Raw genomic sequence first — 23,042 nt, 5'->3', positions numbered from 1 at the left:
GAATTATTTCCTCTTATTTCGATTAATCATAATTATTCTTATTTTTGTGAAAAAATATTACAATTATCTTATTTTCTATTTTTTTTAAATAATTGAAATCGATCAAACACCTTTGATTGTAAGTGGAAATCGGTGGAACATCTTTTTCTAATAGAATGGTAATGGAATGATACACACTTGGAGCTAATCCGGTTTCACCTAATCGTGCTGCACTGGAGAAAAGAAATCACGGACCAGACAAGCGAGAAAATTACGTTCCATCTGCGAAAACATCGAGCGAGAAACCGCGATTTTAAATTGAACGAATCGCAACGGTACCCGCGCAAACAATCGATAAGTAATCAACGCGTGCCGGCATTTCTTTCCTTCCTTCTTTCAGCCCTCATTTCCTACCCAATGCTGTAACTTGGTTTATGTTGACGCAAATAAAAAGCCGGAAGTAACTGGATTTATTAACTGTGAAGTGTGTACTGGAAGTTGCTAAGTGCATCCGTTCGTAAGATAATATTGTATTCGAGTTGCACGTAACGTTATTTTCTATTCTTTGAGATATTCTTGATAAATTGCGTTTTTGCCTTAAATCAATGATGTATATATAAAATGAAATGTAGAGAAAATGTTTCTTATACAGCACTCATTTTTTAAATTAAAACAAATACTATTTTTACTAAAATAGAAATTAGAATAAAAAATAAAAATAAATATTAATTCCGTATTATTACTGTTAACTTTGTACAAAATTGTCGAGTTTAATTTTAATCAAAGCGAAGAATTCTATTTTCATTATTTATTTTCATGACAAAATAATAATTACATTATAAAGAAATAATAAAGCTGGAACGAATTTGGTATTCTTTTCGTTCTTTAGCAAAACGTCTCCGCTGACGTCAAATTGACTGCATAGTAGTTGAGAGCTAAAGTAGACAAGAGAGATTAGGAAACTTCTTCCTAGAGAAGTTATTTTATAACAATCTTATACCGATTTATGAGTTAGGTCGTAACCTGTCAGATCCAAGAAATATCGTGCCTGCCGAACGAGAAAGCAACTAAAAATATCCAAATTATAATGAGATTATATTTTTAGCTCTAAATTATTAATCAATAAACAATTTAAATATAAGGCTTATAAGAGCATGAGCTAGTTATTATTGCTCTTTATTAATACATTCTATTAAAAAGTGTACAGACGTTTCAGCCTATGGGCTATGGCCGTCATCAGTGTACAATAAAAAATAAAATATAAAATAAACGCTGTTCTCTCAGTAAACTCAAGCGCAACCTAATATCGGTTTGTTTTGCATTAATTTCATGCGATAACAGCGTTTATTTTATATTTTATTTTTTATTGTACACTGATGATGAGAATAGGCCGAAACGTTTGTACACTTTTTAATCGAATGTATTAATAAAGAGCAATAATAACTAGCTCATGCTCTTACAAGCCTTATATTTAAATTGTTTATTGATTAAAAATATCCAGATGTCGGAAAAATTGCCATTAAATATCCTTATCTTTTCTGAAACGGCAAATTGCTGCTTTAGTGATTCGGCTAATTAACGCTTTGATTGATTAATACTTTCTAAATTATGATTAATTGCTCTCTTTACGGACGCTCAAACGGCTTGGGCCGTTAATCTCTTTTTCTTTGTTTTTCTGGGTCGTGTTATTCTAAAGTTTACCGGAGATACATGATAGATATCGGCGACTATTTTTGCCGTACGCTAGTGGAAGTGATTATGCGGGGACGCCAGACGAGAGCGCGCTTGATTGAACAAAGACATATACGAGCTGCTTCCTTGTAGAGGGTTCGTTGATCCGCAGATCCGTCTCGTGGAAGTAGGAGACGGCATGAAGCCTCCAATGAAATATTACTGGTGACTAGAGGCGTTTAAGGGGGTGAGCAAACGAATTTACGGTTCGCCGCTAAATCCCATGAAGAATACGTCTGCTCGTGGGAAAGTCGAGGCTGATGGTGCGCGTTAAGGTGTGTTTCGCGAGAGCGCGGCGATGAGTCCGCATATCGTCGGCTTCAAGTTCCATTTCGTAAAATATTTCTATCCTGCGTCACGGCGCGGTTGAATGTTGCAACAGCGACGTGCTCATCCCAATAAAGCGTTGCGAAAATTGTACACTCGTGCGCGCGATGTGTGTGCAGCCGGGCTCCACTTCCATTTTCACAGTTACCGCAAACGAGAAATGTCAGCGCACTTATTCGCGTGTACCGCGGAATTTCGTGCGCGAAGCGTTCTATAGCGCTCAGTTACGCTTTGTTGATTTTATACTTCGTTAGAATTCCCATGTCGTCGCTTTTGTCGTCATTTTCATTACTTAATGGTGTGCGTGTCTTTATTTCATAAAATGAGAATTATTTCCGAAAAACCAATCTAACGCTCCGCGGTTAAAATAGCTGCAACGTCAGAGGAAACGTAACACGACTCTGTAAAAAGGTTTTAATTTTACGGATTCATTATTTCAACATTCACAAACGAAACTTATCTCCAGTCTAATAAAATATAAAAAGAAAAAAGACGTGAACACGCAGAAGAAGAGAGAGAACTATTAAATAGCTGCACAAACTTTTTGTGCTCCTGTCGCGCGTACGCATTGCCCGCATTAAATACTATCATGCATAAATGTAATTTGTCCGAATAATAGCTTTTTCGATATTTATGCCATAAGAGAAAATATATTTTTTATATATAATTAAACTATCTCGTAAAAATTTATCTCTTTATTTCACATATTTTCAGAAGAAAAATAATTCGAATCAAGACAGCGTCAAACAATGTTTCATAAAACAATGTTTTATAAAATTCTATTAAGTTCATAACAGAATCTGGCTAATTACATTTAATGGTAGTATATTGTATACAATAACAAGATATCTAGCGTAATTAACTCATGATTTTACATATTTCTGTCGAAACAGAAAAAGGAATTTACGGAATTTACAGGATAGGAAGCTGATATGAGCGGAAGATAACCAACTGTGTCGCAATTTCCGCAAGCATATTAAAAGCATTTACCCTCTCTTCATTATTTTAATATTGCTGATCAAAATACCAGGGAGGATCGCGATAATTATATCACATTCTACCACGGGTTGAAATTTGCTCGATATTTACGACTAGAATATATAGTTTCATTATTTATCTTGAGTGAGTCCGCTTATTGGCTACATCGACTATTTAAATCTACGCAGGATAATCACTGATTTATTAATTTAGGAATATTTTATATCAATATTTCATTATTTCATATCGATACGCAAATTCTCATGATGTGCAAAAGGCTTTATAATTTTCAGAAATTTTGAGAATCTCGTTACCGCAACGTCAGCTTTTCTCGTAAGCCTGATATTTTAAACCGGTGATTCCGAATTGCGGTTTCTTCCTGAAAGCGACAGCCGCAGCTTTTTGTCGGTCTTACCACTTGGCAGTGTTCTCATGCGCATATAACGGACGGGGTTGAGCTTGCATTTTGCGTCCGCGAATACAATTTAAATCGTGGTAATTTAGAACAGAATGGTACACTAACTCTACATAATCATCAAGACGTAATCCTTATGCAGAATAAGATCCACCGTGCACAATCGTTGCTTGTTCAAAAATTCTTAAATTTTTCACGGACAGATCAATGAAAATTATATTTAATTAATAGCAATTTAATTGAAAGAAACCTGGCGCGCCATTCAAAATCGATTATGCTTCTTATTTGGGAAAAACTAAAAATTTTTTACGTGGACATTTGAAAAAATATAATATGAATATAAAATACTTATGGATTTTTAGAAAATATTTTTTACGATCGAATATACGTTATAATCTGTGAGCTTGATGTAGGTATAATCTACCTGGTATATAAAAATGACATAATGTGTGATGAAAAAACTTTCATCTTTTAACGCTTTGTGCAGACAAGCCATAATATGCTTGCCAGTATACTTTTACTATATTCTGGACATACGTCATAATTATAAAATACGATCTTTTTAGCAAAAAACGAAAAAAAAGACATTGTCTCTCGCATTTATATAGCATAACTTATTAAAACAAAATGAAACTTGGATAAAATAATCTTTAAATACGTGTTATTTGAATGAAAAGTAGCAATGTATTTGTTTTGTATTAAATTTATGATCTTTAAATAGATATTGAATTTTTTTAATGGATAATGATATGAAATATTTGGATAATCGCAAATGCACCGCATTCATCTTAATCTATCTTTAACGATCGAATTGCCGCTATTATACTTTTAAATTAATCGCACAGTTATTTATTAAACGCACCTAATTGCACCGGCAGCGATGGAAAAAAATAGCAAATAAAGCATTGGACGAAGCTTCAAGCTAAGTGCACAACCGCCGTTTTGTAAGTCTTCCTCGAGACATTATAGCGTTAGCCACGCAAATTGCTTTCCGTAAACGATACATAATGGAAAGTGTCGAGATAACCACGCGGTTGGCGGGTTTTATTGCAAAAAAAGATTCTATAAAGGATGTATTCATAAAGAAAGTATAAATTTAATAAGAGCACTTTTATAAATTTGATTAGATTCCGTTGTGTTGAAATAAAAGGAGAGATAAGAAAAAATATTTCTCATTTTAACTTTTCATATAACAATATCAACAGCGCTCGTTTAACGCCATATTGTTTGATAAAATTCAAAATGAGGTTTTAAAGAACAATACGTTTTTTAGATCCAAATTTCATTAAAGCTTATGTAACTATATACTGATGAAGATTAAACGCGATTACAGATTTTTCTGCAGAATCTCATTTTACTTAACATAGTTTCCACGCGATATATAATCTTTAAAACTAATCTGATGACTGCCCCGGCGCTATCGAGTTATCTTCGCGTGCAAGAAATATCGGTTATTATCGATCGGGGATAAAGTTGCAACGCGCATGCACGGAAAATAACGGGATGAAATTTTGACGAGATATTAAAGACATCTTCTTTTCAGACGAGCAGTCGACGTCGCCATCGTAAGCGTATGTCTTCGTGACGAACGGTAGAGACACGCCGGCATCCCCAGATACTTTCGGATTCAATACCTCATTTCGAACGGGTAAAGGCAATCGATAAATCGGACATTTTAATTTCGCGTGAATCATATTCGCGATTCAGGCCGGCAGATTGGAACGAGTCCCGGCGTGGTTGGCAAGTGAGTGCGAGGAAGAGAAGTTGCGCTGGGAAACGCGGGTGACGCCGAATGGGGGGAGGCTACAATTCCATTTGTCCCCATTTCAAAGTGAAATAGCTTATAATGTCGAAATAAAACGTTCCCCGCTCGGCCGTGGTACTTCAGGAGCGTCTGAAGTCGCGGTAAGAGCCGGCGCGGTGGAAAGATATTCCGGAAGATGGGCGTGGGATATAGAAATCCCAGCCAAGGGCTTTGGCCTGGTTCTCGGCTATGATAATCCGATCTAGAGAATCGCATACTCTTTCGCGTATTTTTTTTTATCCGACAATGAGAAGTTATCTGTCGTACGGGAAAGCGGTAAGTGGTGTGTGCGTTAAGCGAGCGCATTTTTATCCAATTTATAACGGGGAATTATCTTCTAACACGAGAATTCTCTTGTCATATTATATCCGGAATTCCGCGAAAGTCTTAGTATAAAGTAAAGCACTAAGCCGTGGGTGGTGAAATTCGGAACAATCGGATTCGGACGTTCTCCGGAATTCGAGGTTTTATTCACATATATCTTCTCGCTTCCATTCATAGAATTGAGCAATTTTACACTTTCTTCTTTATTATTAGCATTTAAGTCGCGCTTTATTTCTCATTGTCGCGCATTTTGCCGCACCAACGCTCGTATAGAAGACATCGGTGTAGACTTAAATGGCGCTTTGAGGGAGAATAGCAAAACGCGTCGCGACGCCGGCACGGCCGAAAGACGCAACAAGCGTAATGAAATTTCCCGGCAAACGAGCGTCGCCAAACTCCACGCAGTAATGCCGTTGTTATACGCTCTCCTCCTTTTCGAACTTTCCGCATTTGTTAGCGAGGCCCCCGCGTAGCGCGCGCTCGCGCTCGCGGGCGAAGTGATTCACAGTATCTGCCTGTGTAAAGAGCCGCCGCGAACTTTCCCGTGCCTCTCTCTTACCGGCGCCCCTCATTGTCCCGGGTATCCTGACGCGGATTTAGCGGGAGGGTAAGAAATACGCGCGGGCCGCATCCGGAAGTCTCATCGTTTACGATTCCCCGGGTTGCATTAAAGCCGGACGAAAGAGCGGAATAAGAAAGAGCGGGCCGATAGCAAGCTGAAGTTTCAGCACAACGGGATGCGATTCGTGAGACTTTTCCCCGATCGACCTCAGGCCACGGAGCGGGAAAGGGACCGAAAGAATTGCTGAGAGGGATAATGATCCCCTGCGAAAACGTGACGTTAATTGGAAGAGCGAATCCGATCGATGTTAACCGATCAGCAATTCCGCGGCGAGGGCCCTTTAATTCGTTTCACTCGGTTAAGAACAATTTCCTATTTCTCGGCTATCGGATGAAGCGATGACTCCTTCTCCGCGGCTGCTCCTCATCACTATCACGAGGATTAAAGCTGATTATGATGAACGAGCTGACAAAAGATCGCGCCTTATTGTGACCCACTTTCCAACCGCGCGCCAAAATTCTTTTTTCTTGAGCGTAATATCTCGCGTTAGATATACATATATGTACATCGCACACCCAACTTGCGTAGCGCATTTTTACACACACTTAAATATTATAAGTTCTGAAACTTTGATAACGCTAGAAGCGAGCCCCTGAGAAATTAAGTAAATGGCGCGCATTACGTTTGTGCGCTGTATCCATCAGCATTATCTGAAACACGGTTTCTTGCCGGCCATCAATTTTCCATGGAAGAATGAAGAAAGGTGCGCCGCGCTACCTCAATTTCACCGGACGGGAAAGAGAATACGTCTGTGCGTCATTTCTGCTCAAAAATATTTTACCGCAGGAGAAAGAGACTGGAAGTGAGCGCCGTGAGCGACGGAGAGAGGAGGAGAAGGTGCGCACCTTCTTTGAACGTACATCCTCGTGTCCAACTTCCATACAGAAACCACCCTCCCCCTCGCCGGTTCCGAGGGCAGCCCCCGAGCAGCGTAAAGCTCCCTCTAAGCCAGTTTCTCGTGTTTCACAATCTCGAGTGAAACAATTGAGTGCATTCGCGCCGTCTCTGGAGAGAAAAGGCAAGTGGGCACCAGCCAGATAGAAACATACAGGCTCTGCAAATCCACCGAAGTGGTACAGCATTCGCGTACGAAACAGACAGAACGACGGTGTTTCCTCTGCGCTCGGACGGACGCTTCCTTTCTGCATCTTTACCGCCGTGTCCGCGGAATGCGCCTGGACAGTTTCTTAATCTTTTTGATACGGCAGCGTAAGAGTGCGAAACAGTCGGTATTTGCTGGCGCGTCAAGAAAAAGGATTTGAACAACGTGTATAAATGATAAACTATTTTGAAACAATGCATATGCACCACTATTGTATTCCGTATGCAGAAAAAATTAAGTCAACGAATCAATGACCGATCCGGCGATGAAATTGACGACGAAGCCCTCAGATCCCACGAGAGCATGCGGGAACAAAATGCGCGCTTTCAATCTATTTCCGCATCCAAGAATCTAAGAGAAACCCACGAGATATTTACTACACATGCAGGATTTATACGTGAATCTCCTCTAAAAGAATGCGCTCTACGTATCGGAACAGTAAATAAATTTTATTATAATTTTCTCATTCCTCACATTATTTTTTTCATGTATGCATGAATATTGCATAACTCAATTTTTAATAAATTATACACACAAATGTATTTATTTATTCAAGAATTTCCACGTAACTGTTTTATTTATCGATTTTTTTTCCGCAAGATATTTTTATACTTAGCATGCGAATGTTTAGCAAAGTTCGTCTAGTTTAAAATTCTTAAATCATTAAATTCTTCTGTTTGAGCTTTACATTAATATTGTAGAACTGTTGAAACATTCATAAGTTTCGTTGCCCGGTTTGATTAAAAACAATCGCCACCTTCGACCGCGTTGAACTATAGAAGCGAGGTCGAAGGGTAACTCGACATTAATCGAGAAGAAATGTAAACCGAAAGTTTCCGCCAGCAATCATCGGAGTGCCCGCTGAACGGCACCCGGAGGCTGCGTCTTGCGCTCGTTATTTCAAGATGGTGCCGTTGAGCCCGTTTCTCGACCGTCGTACGGGAGCCGGTGGAATCCCGGCCAGACGGTCAAACGGTTTCGCCCGCGCTAGCCCGTGCCACTGAACGTGAAATATCCGCGCAGACGGAAGTTATAAATCACTCCGGCAGCGGCACCGACCCAGAAACAGAGGCGGTAAGGGGATTCCGTTGGCCCATTCCGGCTCGAGGTCGCGACGTAATTTCATTTTATCTAGCAGTCGGCTATCTAACCGAAATTCTTCCGCCGCCTATCGGTACACACACGCCGGCTACACAAACGGTATCGCCAGCGTTTGTGTCTCGTGCTTGTACAATACATACACCCACGAATAACGCGCGGGGGTGAAACAACCGACACGTTCCGCCCCGGCTATTTCGCCGTCTTCTTCATTCTCTTATTCGCTTCGCCGCGTTCCTCGAGTGTACATACGTAGAACAAGCGAGACGAAATGCGAACGGGCGTGAATGCACGGGTGTATCTTCGACGGCGACGCGAAGGCGAAATTAATGTCGAAAAAAGTTGTATACAAAAAACAAAAATGGAAAGCCCACATGTGCGTAATGGTATCGTGCCATTTTAGTTTTAAATATTAAACTGTCGATATGCGCGAGGGACGGCAAACTCGACTTTAAGACGCTTTAAGACGCGGTCTTTCTACTTATCTTACAAGTGCTGCTTCTATTATAAATACGCGCGTATATATTTGATTTGCCATTATTTGCGAGTAGGAAGCTTCAGTTATTCTCTCCCGCGAATTTAAGGATATTAACGATAACGCGAAGAATAAACGCGCAGGTTATTGATGCGCGGAGTAGCGTAATTCCAGCGAACGGCTTTTAAAAAAAAAGCGACGGCGCAAAAAGCAATTCCGCGCGAATGAAGGAAATGCGCTGTGAACGCCTTGTGATCTAAGTATAGTCAGTGATAATTCATTTACGAGCTGATAAATGCGGTAAAATGCTCTATAAGATGCAAAATTCATCAAATGTCTTTGTGACGACGGTTATTTTGATTTACAATAAACATAAGTAAAGCGAATCCGATGGCAACAGAAAAATCTCGAGGATAAACGTATATACAAAAAAAAAAAAAAGATAACACTATCGCCATTAAGGTTTTCTTGCAGCACTACAGTCTTCGTGATCCTCTTTGCTGAAAATCGCAGCAACGGGAGACAAAGACGTAAAAAGAAACTAAAGAAATTGTGTGGTTATCTTTGAGACGATGTTTTCCCATTTTCTGTTTATTCCACTGTCTGGAAAGAGAAGTTCCTGACATTATCGATTCATTGAACTAACAAATTTTACCGATAAAACGCAATTTTAATTAGGAATGTCTTGAGGAAAATATTGAAACTCGAATGACATCGCTATGTCATTTATCGTATCAGTCTCGTTTTCGCAAATGCTAAAAATATCGTACCTTTAAAAGTTTGCATATTTCTTTGATTTAAACAATGTCAATCCAAGTTCTCAATTATTTTTTTACAAATATGAATAGTGAAATTTCAATATTGTTTAACACACAGATTAAATTTATTGTTCTAATTTTTCACATCTATATTGGAAATTTGATATTTTGATTTTCATCTATTGTACGAAGGAAAAATTTTTTTATAAAAGATGTTTTGATAAAAAGAGAGAGGTAATTTTTTACTAAGCTTTGTATATGTAAAATTATTTCGTGGAAATAGTTTGAAATCGAAACAATGCTAAATCATGCATTTTTCACTTTTCATTCGGACCTATTTCGCACATTTATATCGGCACACAATGTTGATACATGGACCTATTCAAAACAAAATTTCTAATACAATATAACATGCTATAGATACGCTCTTAAAAAAAAAAAATAATAACTTTTTAAATTAAAAATTAAATAATATCAAAATATAATATCAAAAAGTTGTAACCGCTAAAAGTTGCTGATAGAAAATCTTTTACAAAAAGAAACTTCAATTTACTGCGTAAATGCAATGAGATCTTTAAAAAATAACGTTGCGTTGAATGCAATTCCACAAAGTTTTTAAAAATAAAAAATAAACTTTTAGTATTTACATAAAATTTTTGTTATACCTTTAAACATTTTATTAAAAATTAAATCGTATTTTGGGTAAAATTGTGTCTTTCGTAATCTTGCACAAAGTCGTACAATGAAAAAAAAACGAAAAAAAAACCTTTGTTGAAAAATCGCAAACAGTAGCGTTTGAAACTTGCGGCAAGCTCGCAGCCTGATGTTACTTTCGCAGCTTGGCACCAAACGTGTTAAAAGTTCTAACGTTCGCACCTAGCGCAAGCTCGCTCGATGTAGATAGTTTTGCAGCCCCGAGGCGAACGTGTTAAAAGTTCCAACGCACTCTCTTACCACTGCTACGGGAAGTCGATCATCGTTACACCACTAATATCCAGGTTCCGATAAATGATGAGCGACGCCTCGTTCTTCTCGTTTTTCAATCTTCGACGCGAGTGAAAGTAATTGCGCGCGCGCGGATAACGCCTATTAATCTTGTCGATTTAACAAACGTCGATCACTCCTGTCAATACGTAAAAAGGTATCAACAGCATATCTCCGATTTAGAGAACGTGATATCGTATTTAACTACTCAACCGGACTCAACAATGCTACGTAAATAAATCACCCAAAATACTTGCTGTTTCTATATTTGTCGGAATCGGCTGTTGCGCGCGAAAATAATGAACTCGCGCGTACAATGAAAATATATAACTTCGTATGCATATTTATAAATTTCATATAGTTCCAAGCGAACACCTGCCGCAGGTACGTACCTCATATGCATATACATCAGAGTAGGTTTCAACTCTACTTTACTAGCGTAAAACAAACCTCGCGGAATTGCAAAGCCAAGCAGCTTCGTGTCATCTTTGAAACTGACTGCTTGGTACGTGCGACGAAAATTCATGCAGAGCTAGTAGCTATAGCCGCCGCGTCTCTGGCGAACAAGCCAGCGAGGGGAATTCAGGTAGATAGCACGGTGAAACTTCCGGTCAGAAGTTACGCTCGTCGCCGAGACTTCGCGAAAACTTACTCTCACCTTGAGAAGCACTGAGAAAGGAGGATAGAAAGAGAGAGAGGGAGGGGGAAGAGAGAGGATCAAGAGAATGAGCAAAGTAAGAAAGGAAGATTACGGTCCGAGCAACGAAGTGGCCGCGATTCGATAAATAGTCTACCATTAATACCGGTTGCTTGATAAATTTGCGCCAGCTTTATTTACCTGCAGCGATAAGTTACGCTGAAATTTCGCGCACGAACTAGGGCGTTCAATATACACTTAATGGCTTGCATCTGCAAATTAATTTTCACACATTGACTAAACGGGTTTTGGTAATTCCTTAACTCTCTTTGCAAAAGATAATTAATTTTCTAGAAGTTACTGCAAGAATTGTCGTCACATCGTTTGCTTCTTATCCGTTTTACTATTCAATATTAACTTCTCCATTATACTTTAGAAAATTAAACTTGTTGAAAATAATTCTGCGCGCAAATACTAACTCGCTGAGATTTTTATTTTATTTTTACGCCCTTTATTTAGCATACTACGTTATATATGAACGATACCAAAAACTTCGAAAACTTTACCATTCTAAATTTGTGATGTAAAATTTTTAAATAAACTAAAATTTGAATGCACTAGAGGATTAATATGCAACTTTAAAACGCCTCTATATACATCATAAATTTTTATTTATTCTAAAATGGCTCACATACTGCACCATATGTTATATTTTATTCTCATTGAAAAAATAAAATATAATATATTTACGTCTCGTAAACAAACAAAATAGATCCCTACAACTATTATAATGTGTGTAGCTATTCACTTAATTATACAGATTATCGCATGAACAACTCAATTTAGTAACTCCGGGATGGTTTCTTAAGTACATAATACGGTATTGTGGCACTTCAACTTCCGCTTGCGCTCTCTTCTAGTGCTATAAATTATATGCGAGTTTCCTAAGTTAGCATTCTAATAATTTCTCTCGCGCTGGTAGCTAGGATATCTCTGTGTATCTTGAAAATTCGTGCTACACAACGGAGAATAGTAATGGGCGTGCATTCTGTAGCTAATTACAAAGAAAGCTGGGACGATTCAACAATATTAATCGGGGTTGCAAAATGTGTGAAATACAACAATTTTAATATCGACCATTTTTATTCAATCAATTCGTGTACATAATTTTACAACATTTTTTTTTATTCAACAATTATGTGGAAACTCTTCAAAACATGAATAAATACTCGTTGATATTCCCAGTAAGCAAAATGTTAGCAAATTTTCCGTCAAGCTAGCAATATTGCTAACATTTGGCTATCTGGGTTCTTAATTTATCTTAATATTAAATTTTGTATCATCTATATTTCTCTGACAGACAAGACATAATTGTCATACAATACAACAATTGTAACTTGCAACAATTTTTAACGCGCTTGTGATATAAATTAGAAATATATTTAACATTCAGTGATATTGGTCCTACTTCAGATCGCACTTTTACACTTTTTTGAGAATCTGTTATCTAGTATACTTGTTAATTTATTTTTCTATTTATGTTTTCTTTTTTTGTTATGATGCCTCACAATTCTTTATTATCTATTCTATCATGAAGATTTTTATTGAAAAATGTTATGACTCAAATTGATGACTGCTGATTGAAGTGAAAAATTATTACTAACTTTTACATAACGAAAACATAAAGATAGTATTCCAAGTTTCGTTTATAAACAATCCATATGTGTAAATAATAGACTAATAAACGAGCAATGAAGCAAGTTTCTCTACAAACTTTAATCTCTTTCAGTGTACTTTACAACTTCTCGTTTCTCATTGATGAAACAATGAAGTTTCATCCCCCATTACTAGAGATATTTTCCGGAGTTTTCATTACTCAGACAGTACACTTTGCATTCATTTTGACTTCCATTACGAATAACGTCGACGAACTCGCACGATCTAAAATTACTTTTGCTGTAATATTAATAACGTTGATAACATTTCAGTCGCATGATATAAATGAATACAATTTTGTCGTAGTTATTTTATTATTTTACATCAAAAAATATATCATTGATTTAGGCTATGAATTGGTTAAGTTATTTATTAGACAATTTATTTATATTGATACTTTGATTACTTGCTTAGATGTAATATTATAAATAATATATAAAAGATCAACGAATAAATTCCATAAAATTACAACGGTATTATTCATTAATAAAATTATTTGTATCATGTTTATAATTTTCAATTATTTTGCTCAATTTAGCATTAATATATCCCAAGACAGCGAGATGAGTGGAAGTTCCGTATAAACTGCAGTTAAGATTGATTACACTCTCTCCATAGTATACATAATTCTATAAGCTTACCTGCTTATTTACGCTCTCAGCATCTCACCTCGCACAATATTTCAGAATCATAATTAACGACATAATAAAAGTGCAAAATTTTTAATATTTATTCAATAAATTTTCATAAAACCATCAAATGTCTTTTTAAATTTTAAAAACTTAATCACAATACTTTTTGTGCGAATACTATGTGAAAGACTATCATTTGTTGCTAACTCCTAATTTTCAACATGATTAATTTCTTTATAGTGAAATTTTAAGTTGGTTAATATTAAGTTGAAATCCGATTAAAATGAAGAAGAAAGATTTTCCTAGTTGCACTGTCAAGAGATTTAATGCATTTCTAATTTTTAATTTTTAAAAATTAGAAAATATTCCCTTTATTTTCAAAAATTTTATAGATTCTTATTCGTGACATTTGTGTCACGATGTTATCTTCTTTTGTTATAATAAATTATTATTATTACTAGTTGCGATATGTTTAGAACGTACCGTAGACTTAGAAACGCAAAAGAGGAAAATACATGTTTCATGATCATTACAATTAATATCTGTATATGCGCTTATGAGCAATTATTTATTAAATACATTATTATTTCTCTTTAACATCTGTAGCATTTATTCGATAATTGAGGCATTAATGAGTAATCACAATACAATAATTTATAGTTTTATTCAATATGATATAAATATCACAAGAGATTAGTTCATCGAGATATGCGCATTATATGATTTTAATTACGCCCGTTATTCATTTATTATTAAATATGTCAACTTTGATCAGTAATAACATCAAAAATATACACACACAGTCGAAAGTGAATCGCATTTAATTTCCAAAACTTTTACTGCGACAAGTCAATCGCATATCACACTTTTGACGAGTAAGAAAAGATTGACTTGTTGAACACCTTGTGCGTATGATAATAGTGATAGAAAAGGTCAGCGTTATCGCAAGATGAAAGACACTTTTAGTTAAATGACGTCTAAATACTATTAACTTTGTCATTCGTGAACAAGCAACCGAGAGCGATATAAAAAGAATTTTATAAAATATTTATAGAGCAGAGTATGTACAAAACTCATTAAAGGTCCCGGAAATAGTCCGTAGAATTGTCCGTAGAAGACAAAGTCCAATTGTTGTATAAATACATCAATCGAGAGTTCATTAGTAGATTCGCTGAATGCAAGGAATGCTTTCACTCAATAATAAACGACAATGGAAGACATTTAGTTAGGTGCAGAATAACAAGAAATCTTTATCATTGTCAATATATACGTTCTCCCGTGACACAGGATAGCCATTTTATAGAAATAAATTTATCGACAAGTTTCTTAACATGTTCGTTACGATAATAATATATGCGCACTGCAGAATCGAATGCTGACAAAAAAATGAAAATGCATTTGCACTAATTTTGCAAAATATTGAATAAAAACAAAAAATGAAAAACCTAGTATAAATGAAAATTATTAATTACTATACTTACGAATATGACGCATAATGAGATTCGCATAATAGCAATGTCGATTATAGTCCATCAGTTAAACAGTTCTTTGAATTATTTTTATCCACAAGTTTTTCGCCGACTTTGTCAATTCTTACCAAATTGATATCAATTGTACTTTCTGTTGCAAAATGTAACAAATGAATATAAAAAAATTAATAAAATTTCTAATGTTTTGATTGCAACGAACATGCTAATTGAAAAGAGTTTATGGCGAAATTGGCAAATAAAAAAAATGCCAATTCCGCAATATTCTCTTTTCTTTTATTTCGACAGACAGAGTAGTTAGATAACTACATGTACCGGCACTGTCAGCAATAGCAGAAACTACTGGGCGGCGGAGTGTCGCGCTCGTGGCATCTTAAAACTTTTTGATGTGGTAACAGCGACTTGTCTACCATAGCCTCCATCCTGCGCATTACGCGGTCTAATAATATTTCCACCGCGCGCTCGACATTTTGCCCAGTTGCGGCACTCGTCTCCAGATAAACCAAGCTGAAAAGATAAATTTTCATTTAAGCAACTATTTAAAAAAAAAAGAATATGACACTCGGAGAAGCTCGACAAAAAATTTTTTTAAATTACATTACACATGTTTTATTTTACACGCGCTATTTTTTTTTTTTTTTTTTTTTTGTTTGACTTACCCATGTCTTTCGGCAAGATCTCGCGCTTTATGTTCGCTGATGACGCGTTTGGCCTCAAGATCAGATTTATTGCCACAGAGAACTATGTCTGGATCATCGCAATACGCGTGGGTCTACATGTATATATACATGTAAATATGATATGTTAATTCAATGAAGAGAAAATTCCACATTTGATTATTTTGTGCAAAATAAGAAATTTATCACTAAATTATACAATCTTCAAATTTAGGAATTTAATTTTTAAATTAAAGACAAATTTCCATGAAATTAAATTTCTTGAATATTTACTCTGACACTACTTTCATTATTTAAATCTTTAATTGTCAAATCGAACGACAGCTTGAGTCATAAAGTATAAAAAAGTACGTATCAAAGTTTGTGCGGTTTTTTGTGAAGACTATATCATCAGCAAAACCGCACTTTGTTGATTATTTAATATATGCAAAATAACGCATGAAAGAAGTAGCAATCTTTTTACACAATTTTTCAAGTGTATCTTAATTCTTCTATATTATATAAATCACTGTAATCATATTTATATAATTATAGCAATACAAAACTATTATTGTATTAAATGAGTTAAAGCAAATAAAATGCAAAATAATGCAGTCTGTTCAATTTTGTCAAACTATGCTAAAATTAAAAAAATTTAGCAATTTTTGTGTACAAGCATTTTATTCTACACAACAAATACCATAACAATCAATACTGAATTCATTTAAATAGCTAAATAATTGGCTAAATTTTGAGTAATTATTGTGGTGTAGTTGTAGCACTCTAGTTTATTAGTATTCCACATGCTTCACTCTATTTCCAATGTCATGCACATCAGATAACAGTATAATTAAAGTGATAATTCAAACATGTTAATGACATGAAAATATTAGCAGCTAATGACAATAAAAAAAATAAAAGAAGTAAATTAACTCAAAGAATCGTTCGATTAGAATGATCTCTCTAATCTTGCGTGATATTTACAATAATGTTAATAAATGATGAGTACCCTAAGCTGCTCCAGCCAGTCTCTTACTTCAAGAAACGACAACTCATTGGTCAGATCAAAAATTAGTAGGAAACCCATGGAATCCCGATAAAAGGCTGTAGTTAGACTTCTGAACCTAGATATTAATAATGTTAAGCTACTTGTGTGAAATGTTAGATTGGGAATCTTAAGTCTCTATTTGCACATGCAGGATGCAGCATCACACATGTTAAGAGATATCTATATATAGCTTAGATTATACATATTTATATTCAAATCTTCCAGTGTTGCAACAGTATTGTGTACTTTGGCATATGCAAACTTCCGCAGCAATGTAGTTGAGTTATTATTTAAATGTTATGCATATGAAAAATATAATTACAGCATAGTATCACATGTTTGCTAAACTTCAATGCTAACTTGCCAAAGAATGCAAGAAACACGTGTTGACTATTGTCTAAAAACTACATGTATCTTTAATCTAATATACTTACCGCTCTTGGCCAGCTGTGTCCCAAAGCTGTAAATGTACTCGTTGGCTTCTGCCATTCTCTGTCCGATAAACCTGCAACAACAATTGGCTTTTACTCACAAATGTCAATGCAGAAGCTATCGTAACTCTTATATCATACTTCATGTGTATGCGTAACACATGTGCAATATTTATACTTTCACTCGCATGGCCGCATTAATTACTTGAAGCCTGTATTATTACAATGCTGTCTTTAAGAAGCTTACTTACAAAAATAAACAGGCTCCAAGTGACACATGCTACCATACAAGTTACGTTACTTGTTTTCTTACCACTCGCTTCTCCTTGAAATCAATCCCAACAGTAGACACGAAGCGAGAGTTAAAAGTGCCGTCAGTGTACTGACAGAGGAAACTCGTTTTGCCAACTCCGGAGTTTCCAAGCGCCAGCAACTTTATCAGATAATCGTAATTCATTTTGATGAAGGTCCACAACACAAAGATCTAGCAAGTCCTTATGCCTTGAGTCAATCCACTTGTCAACGTGAGAAATACACAACTTTTCTATCAGGGCGATGATTATATTATATCACAGCTGCGCACCGTTAAGCGTCGTCGCGACTGTCACGCGTGTGTGGCATTCAACATGGACACCTGTTGCCTACGTGTGCCACTTTTCAAAAGATCCGTGCCCCCATAACGCGGAAACACTACTGAACTACAACAGGTCGGCCGATTATCGTCTGAAGATCTCGCGTTGTAAGCGTAACGCAATTACGCTCGCGTCTTCGCAGGGAATTTGACGTGCGTATGCGTGACAAACTGGCGCACCGCTGCGTAACGAGCTCCGACGACCAGCGGTGACAGCTGATGAACAGCTGTTCGCGAAAAATGGCGCTGGCAACTGCAGAGCTACCACAATCGCTGCGATAAAAATTCGAAACCACGCGACGGAATGCAAAAGGATATCTTTCTCAATACACAAAGTAATATTCCTCCGATCGACAAATTGGCTGTATCTTTCAATTTTTCTGTTTGTTTCAACAATATACACAAAATAATATTGAATAACAAGTGCACTATTTATAGTATAGTGTACTTTATATTTGCGATAATGTTTTAATAATGTTCCGATGATGCATACATCAACAAAATATAAAAACAAGAATGATGTATATCGATATTAAAGTATAATTATTACTTTTATTACAGGTTCTCGTTTGTGAGCAGAGATTAGGTTAGATCACACTAAAGTGCTATTTATGGATGAATGGACTAAATAATCGAACGAAAGATACACTGAATTGGATATAATAATTGCCTACAATTTAAAATATGATAAAATGCCAGAAGACACAGATATAAAAGTTAATGTTGAATATTGGTAAGTATACAATTGTATAGCAAGATTTTCTATTAGTTAGATTTATATAATAACAAATTGCTATAACTTTGAAGTGGCTCATGTGGACACAAGAAACAATTCCTTCAGCTGGCAGAGGAAATTAAGAAAAATGTTCCCGATGCCACTGTTACTGGTACAGCGGGAAGGCGAGGTAAGTCTGCAAATATGGCATATGAATATGGAACAAATGAAAGTCTTACAGCTGTTATTTTTTAGGATCTTTTGAGGTGGATGTCAATGATGAACAGGTATACTCAAAGCTTCAAACTCTAGCCTTTCCTGATTTCGCTGCAGTTGCGGATATGGTCAAAGATGTATCTGCAGGAAAACCGATAAGAAAAATTGACCAACAACAAGCTGTGGATTGCGTTTTGTTGTAAGCACGTTTTATTATAAATCAGGTATGATTCATTTTATCAATATTTCTTGTATAAAAATGAACTTGACTATTTACTATAAGTGTATATGGTCTACTAAGTACTTCATAGAACATGTCAGATTTGTTGCTTGTTTATGGTAAAAATTTCAACGTGTATTTAATTAGTCACTCATTTAGAGATTATTTACTCAGGAATAATAAATGCAATCACCAATCTTAAGTACACTTTGTGTGCTCTCCAATCTAGTCAAGTAAACTCCAAATCTCAACTTTCCATGAAATTTTTCCGCTAATGTTCTTAATGGCTCAATGGTCTTTTTCCCAGTTGTTTGATCGATGCATATCATTTGACACCTTGTACAGGGGCCATTTACCTACCATTAAATATATTAGACATATAGTAACATATATTAGACAATAGTTTGATTAATATAAAAATGTATACCTTAAAATTATTATTTCCGATACGAATCTGTTGCCATTGCATTTCATCAAAGGCATTACAACCCTTTATAATAATGTTTCCTCTGAATCGATGTATAGCTGTATCTTTTTCAAAATCTAAATCATCAGATACTTCATCGACAAGCCATGACACGCTTGTTTTATTTATTATTAAATACTGTGCTTGACTAGAAAATGATAATTTTGCCTCATTTAATCCTGCAAAAAGAAAATAAATTCTATTAGTAACTATAATTTTAATGAAACGGTAACTTAATTATTTTTAAAATACAAATTACAATGAGATTATATTCTCAGCTCTAAATTATTAATCAATAAACAATTTTAATATAAGGCTTATAAGAGCATGATGCTAGTGATTGTTGCTCTTTATTAATACATTCGATTAAAAAGTGTACAAACGTTTTGGCCTATGGGCTATGGCCATCATCAGTGTACAATAAAAAATAAAATATAAAATAAACGCTGTTATCGCATGAAATTAACGAAAAAAACCGAGCGCAACTTAATATCGGCTTTTTTGTCGCGTTAATCTCATGCGATAACAGCGTTTATTTTATATTTTATTTTTTATTGTACATTGATGATGGCCATAGGTCGAAACGTTCGTACACTTTTTAATCGAATGTATTAATAAAGAGCAACAATAACTAGCTCATGCTCTTATAAGCCTTATATTTAAATTGTTTATTGATTAATTATTTTTATTGTACCTTTCTTTTGTCTTTCATGACTTTGTCGAATTAATCTGAGATTTGGCTTGCCCAATGCTAAACTCAACCATTCAGAAACTTCTGATCCACAATCAATACCTTGTACTCTACTTTCGCATACTCTACTTTGACATACAGGATGTTCCATTGACTTTTTAGAAATATTTTCTAAAGGTATTTCAATGGTTGGCATTCCTAAAACGATTTACTATTGTTTAGACTAAAAATGTCTACATCATATTATATTACATTTATAACACTTAATCATTCTTACCTGGATATGTTAATTTCATAATTTTTTCCTTTATAAAAATAATAGGCTTCACCAAACATAAATTTACATAATGTTTTTGTGTTAAACATGTGCCAGAGGATGTCATTATCATCCATTCTCTGTCATATTCTAGACCCTTAGAATTCAAATTCCACGAATCTGTAATCTCATATGCGCCACACGATTTGATAGGATATATAAATAAGCGTTGCACAGTGCATTTATTTTCCGATGTAATTATTTTGTCAGCATTTATAGAATTTGTGACACGATCGGGGTTTTCGCTATTATTATGAAAATTGTTTCGCAAATTATTGCTTATAATATCTTTTTCGTTATTTGTAATACGCAGAACTGGATATTCCAGAATGTTAGAATTGTAAAAGTGCTTGTACTTTTTACGAACTTTTACTTTATGATCTTCCCACCATTGCGGAAGTTTTCTGATACACGGCTCGTCGATGAAACACTTCGCAATCATAAGTAAGACTGTTTGGACATCTTTAATTGTAGACATATATCCAAAAGAGATCCTCACTGCTCCAGTAGGTCTCCCGTTTATTAAATCCGCGGCACCGCCGCACGTGTATCCCGCCTCATAGTTTTGAAGAATTTCTTCACTTGAGAGGGATAAATGCCTCTGGCATGCGCCAGGATTACAAAAGCATCCTGTTCTGAGATGTATCTTGAATAATGCTGCCATGTTAAGGACTTCCATGTATCCCACGTATTCACCATTGGATCGAATGAGATTAAATGTAACGATGCCTCCTTGTGAGCTGCGATCCTCATAATCGGAATCAGCGTACAACTTCACAACTGGTTTACCGTTACAGTGGTGTAACATTAGCAAGGAATGATACAGAATTTTGGCGAGAGAAAAAACGTGCCTTGAGATTTGATCTACGGTAAGTTTTGAGAATATTTCAAAGCCGTATTGCAACGATGCGATAGATAGAAACGGCACGGTCCCATCTTCGAACCTGTGCAAATCAAGATGATTTTGGATAATGCATTTATTTTAGGATCTAATTATCGCTTATTTACCTTTGATGCAACACTTGACGTTTTTTGTGAAACATTTCAGAGCTAAGGGCGACATCCACGGTACCGCCGCCGTAATAAACCTTCCGCAGGATATCCGAACTGGAATTCTTAACCAGCAGGGCGCCAATACCAGTGGGATAGCCGAACATTTTATAGAAAGATAGACACACAAAGTCTGGTTTGAAAATAGATAAATCCAAGTTATTCGTTGGTACGAAGCCAGCTGCGTCCAACAGAACATACCATCTAGTCGATGGTTTATTAACGACAGAAGAGAGTGCTCCAGTATGCACATCTCTGATCCATTTCAGGGGATATTTCAATCCAGAGAAATTGCATTGCGCGGAATACACGAAGAGAGAATTGCCGCTTTGTCTTTCATCGGGATCGCGAGAGGTCGAATGCTGGCTGAAAAGCTGAAACGCCTGATCGTGCCCGAGGCAAATGACCTCGGCGCCTCTACCGGCGACTACATCTCGCATCCCGAGGACTGACGTATGATTATCTTGCAGATAAACAAAATTCCCCGAAGTTGTCTCGTTGTTCTCATTCGCTTTAAAACGAAAGCATTCTGCGATTATCTTTAGACTCGCTGTGGCGCCTGATGTAAAGATAACGCTGTATTCATCGGGTGTCGTGTTGAAGTGACTCAAAACCCTGAAAAGCGATTTGAGTCAATTAAATTCATTATTGCACGCACGCTTATTGGCTTAATACAATCTCTCTCACCGGTATCTCGTGCGCTCGATAATATCCTGTGTCGATGAACTCGCGATACCGACAGAGTGCGGATTAGCATAAAGAGAGCCATGCAGATCAGCACTGACGTTTCTGATCTGCGTATCCGAATACAGAGTAGCACCCGCATGATCCACATAGCACTCGCCTAAAATAAGCACGCGTGTAAAAAGGCTAACAGCGTAGTTCACACAGCGTATTCATTTAGACTGTTTTTTTTTTTACATTAAGTTACAATTATAATATTTCGTTATTAGATCCATCTTTCTTATTATTAATTTTTTAACTCAATAGTCCAATTAACTTTTTTTTTACCATGACAGAAATATTTAATATAACAAAAAAAATTGCAAAATTTAATCGAAGTTTATATTGCTGTACAAATGTTAATGTAGTTTATCATAAAAATCACCAAAATTCTCTAGACATTTAGTAGTTTCGAAACATTCTGTATGATAGTCTGTTGCGAAAGCGAATCGTAAAATGATGTCATCACATATGACCTTGTAACTATGTCTATTATCAATTATGAATCTATAGTATATTGCACAAACTTCTATTACAAACGCAAAAGTTGTAAGAAACTATTAATCCACAGTATGTTATATCTTATAAGATACAAAGTTTTGTCAGAAACTCTCTTTACAGTACTTACTTTTAAGTCTTGCGAATTCATTTTCAAAGCATTTTGTAGTAGCATCATCATATATCGGCGTAAAATCCAACCATATCTCTGCCATGTTGATCAATTTTTATCAGTTCTCACCAGACCTCACTTCGACACTAGAACTCTACACCGATCTTCTAGAATCTAGAGCTAATGCACTCCACAAAATA

General features: G+C 35.8%; 2 protein-coding genes across 5 annotated transcripts; both read right to left on the bottom strand.

The window, feature by feature from the left end:
* Positions 1 to 12,358: 12,358 nt before the first annotated feature.
* On the bottom strand, positions 12,359 to 18,178 carry LOC105672590 (RAS oncogene family member Rab27). 4 transcript variants are annotated; one of them, XR_001100849.2, is made up of 6 exons: positions 17,518 to 18,177; positions 17,208 to 17,278; positions 16,735 to 16,849; positions 15,729 to 15,841; positions 15,064 to 15,576; positions 12,359 to 14,957 (listed from the first exon to the last, which is right to left on the bottom strand). XR_001100849.2 is itself a non-coding variant. In XM_067353639.1 (6 exons), exons 1-5 carry the CDS (start codon positions 17,659 to 17,661, stop codon positions 15,393 to 15,395), a joined length of 627 nt encoding a protein of 208 aa, XP_067209740.1. In that variant the 5' UTR covers positions 17,662 to 18,178; the 3' UTR covers positions 12,359 to 15,202; positions 15,379 to 15,392. The 4 variants fall into 4 exon arrangements, 3 of the variants coding, with proteins under 3 accessions (XP_067209740.1, XP_012223054.1, XP_012223053.1); XM_067353639.1 differs by having other exon boundaries at positions 12,359 to 15,202; positions 15,379 to 15,576; positions 17,518 to 18,178; XM_012367631.2 differs by having other exon boundaries at positions 12,359 to 15,202; positions 15,385 to 15,576; positions 17,518 to 18,178.
* A 179-nt stretch (positions 18,179 to 18,357) lies between these two features.
* On the bottom strand, positions 18,358 to 23,000 carry mal (maroon-like). Its single transcript, XM_012367629.2, has 8 exons — positions 22,861 to 23,000; positions 22,197 to 22,353; positions 21,468 to 22,124; positions 20,421 to 21,403; positions 20,147 to 20,341; positions 19,414 to 19,631; positions 19,180 to 19,342; positions 18,358 to 18,907 (listed from the first exon to the last, which is right to left on the bottom strand). Exons 1-8 carry the CDS (start codon positions 22,943 to 22,945, stop codon positions 18,852 to 18,854), a joined length of 2,514 nt encoding a protein of 837 aa, XP_012223052.2. The 5' UTR covers positions 22,946 to 23,000; the 3' UTR covers positions 18,358 to 18,851.
* Positions 23,001 to 23,042: the final 42 nt, after the last annotated feature.

This window comes from Linepithema humile, chromosome 4, assembly GCF_040581485.1.
Source record: "Linepithema humile isolate Giens D197 chromosome 4, Lhum_UNIL_v1.0, whole genome shotgun sequence".
In the NCBI taxonomy this organism is placed as follows: domain Eukaryota; kingdom Metazoa; phylum Arthropoda; class Insecta; order Hymenoptera; family Formicidae; genus Linepithema; species Linepithema humile.
This window is presented reverse-complemented; position numbering and strand designations above follow the sequence as displayed.

Coding starts and splice junctions, on each gene's coding strand:
- LOC105672590 (XM_067353639.1), bottom strand. CDS start 17,661: ATGAATTACGATTATCTGATAAAGTTGCTGGCGCTTGGAAACTCCGGA. Junction 17,279..17,517: donor ATTTCAAGGAGAAGCGAGTG/GTAAGAAAACAA, acceptor TTGTTGTTGCAG/GTTTATCGGACAGAGAATGG. Junction 15,842..16,734: donor ACTGGCTGGAGCAGCTTAGG/GTACTCATCATT, acceptor ATATACATGTAG/ACCCACGCGTATTGCGATGA.
- mal (XM_012367629.2), bottom strand. CDS start 22,945: ATGGCAGAGATATGGTTGGATTTTACGCCGATATATGATGATGCTACT. Junction 22,125..22,196: donor ATCGAGCGCACGAGATACCG/GTGAGAGAGATT, acceptor ATCGCTTTTCAG/GGTTTTGAGTCACTTCAACA. Junction 19,343..19,413: donor TCGGAAATAATAATTTTAAG/GTATACATTTTT, acceptor ATTTAATGGTAG/GTAAATGGCCCCTGTACAAG.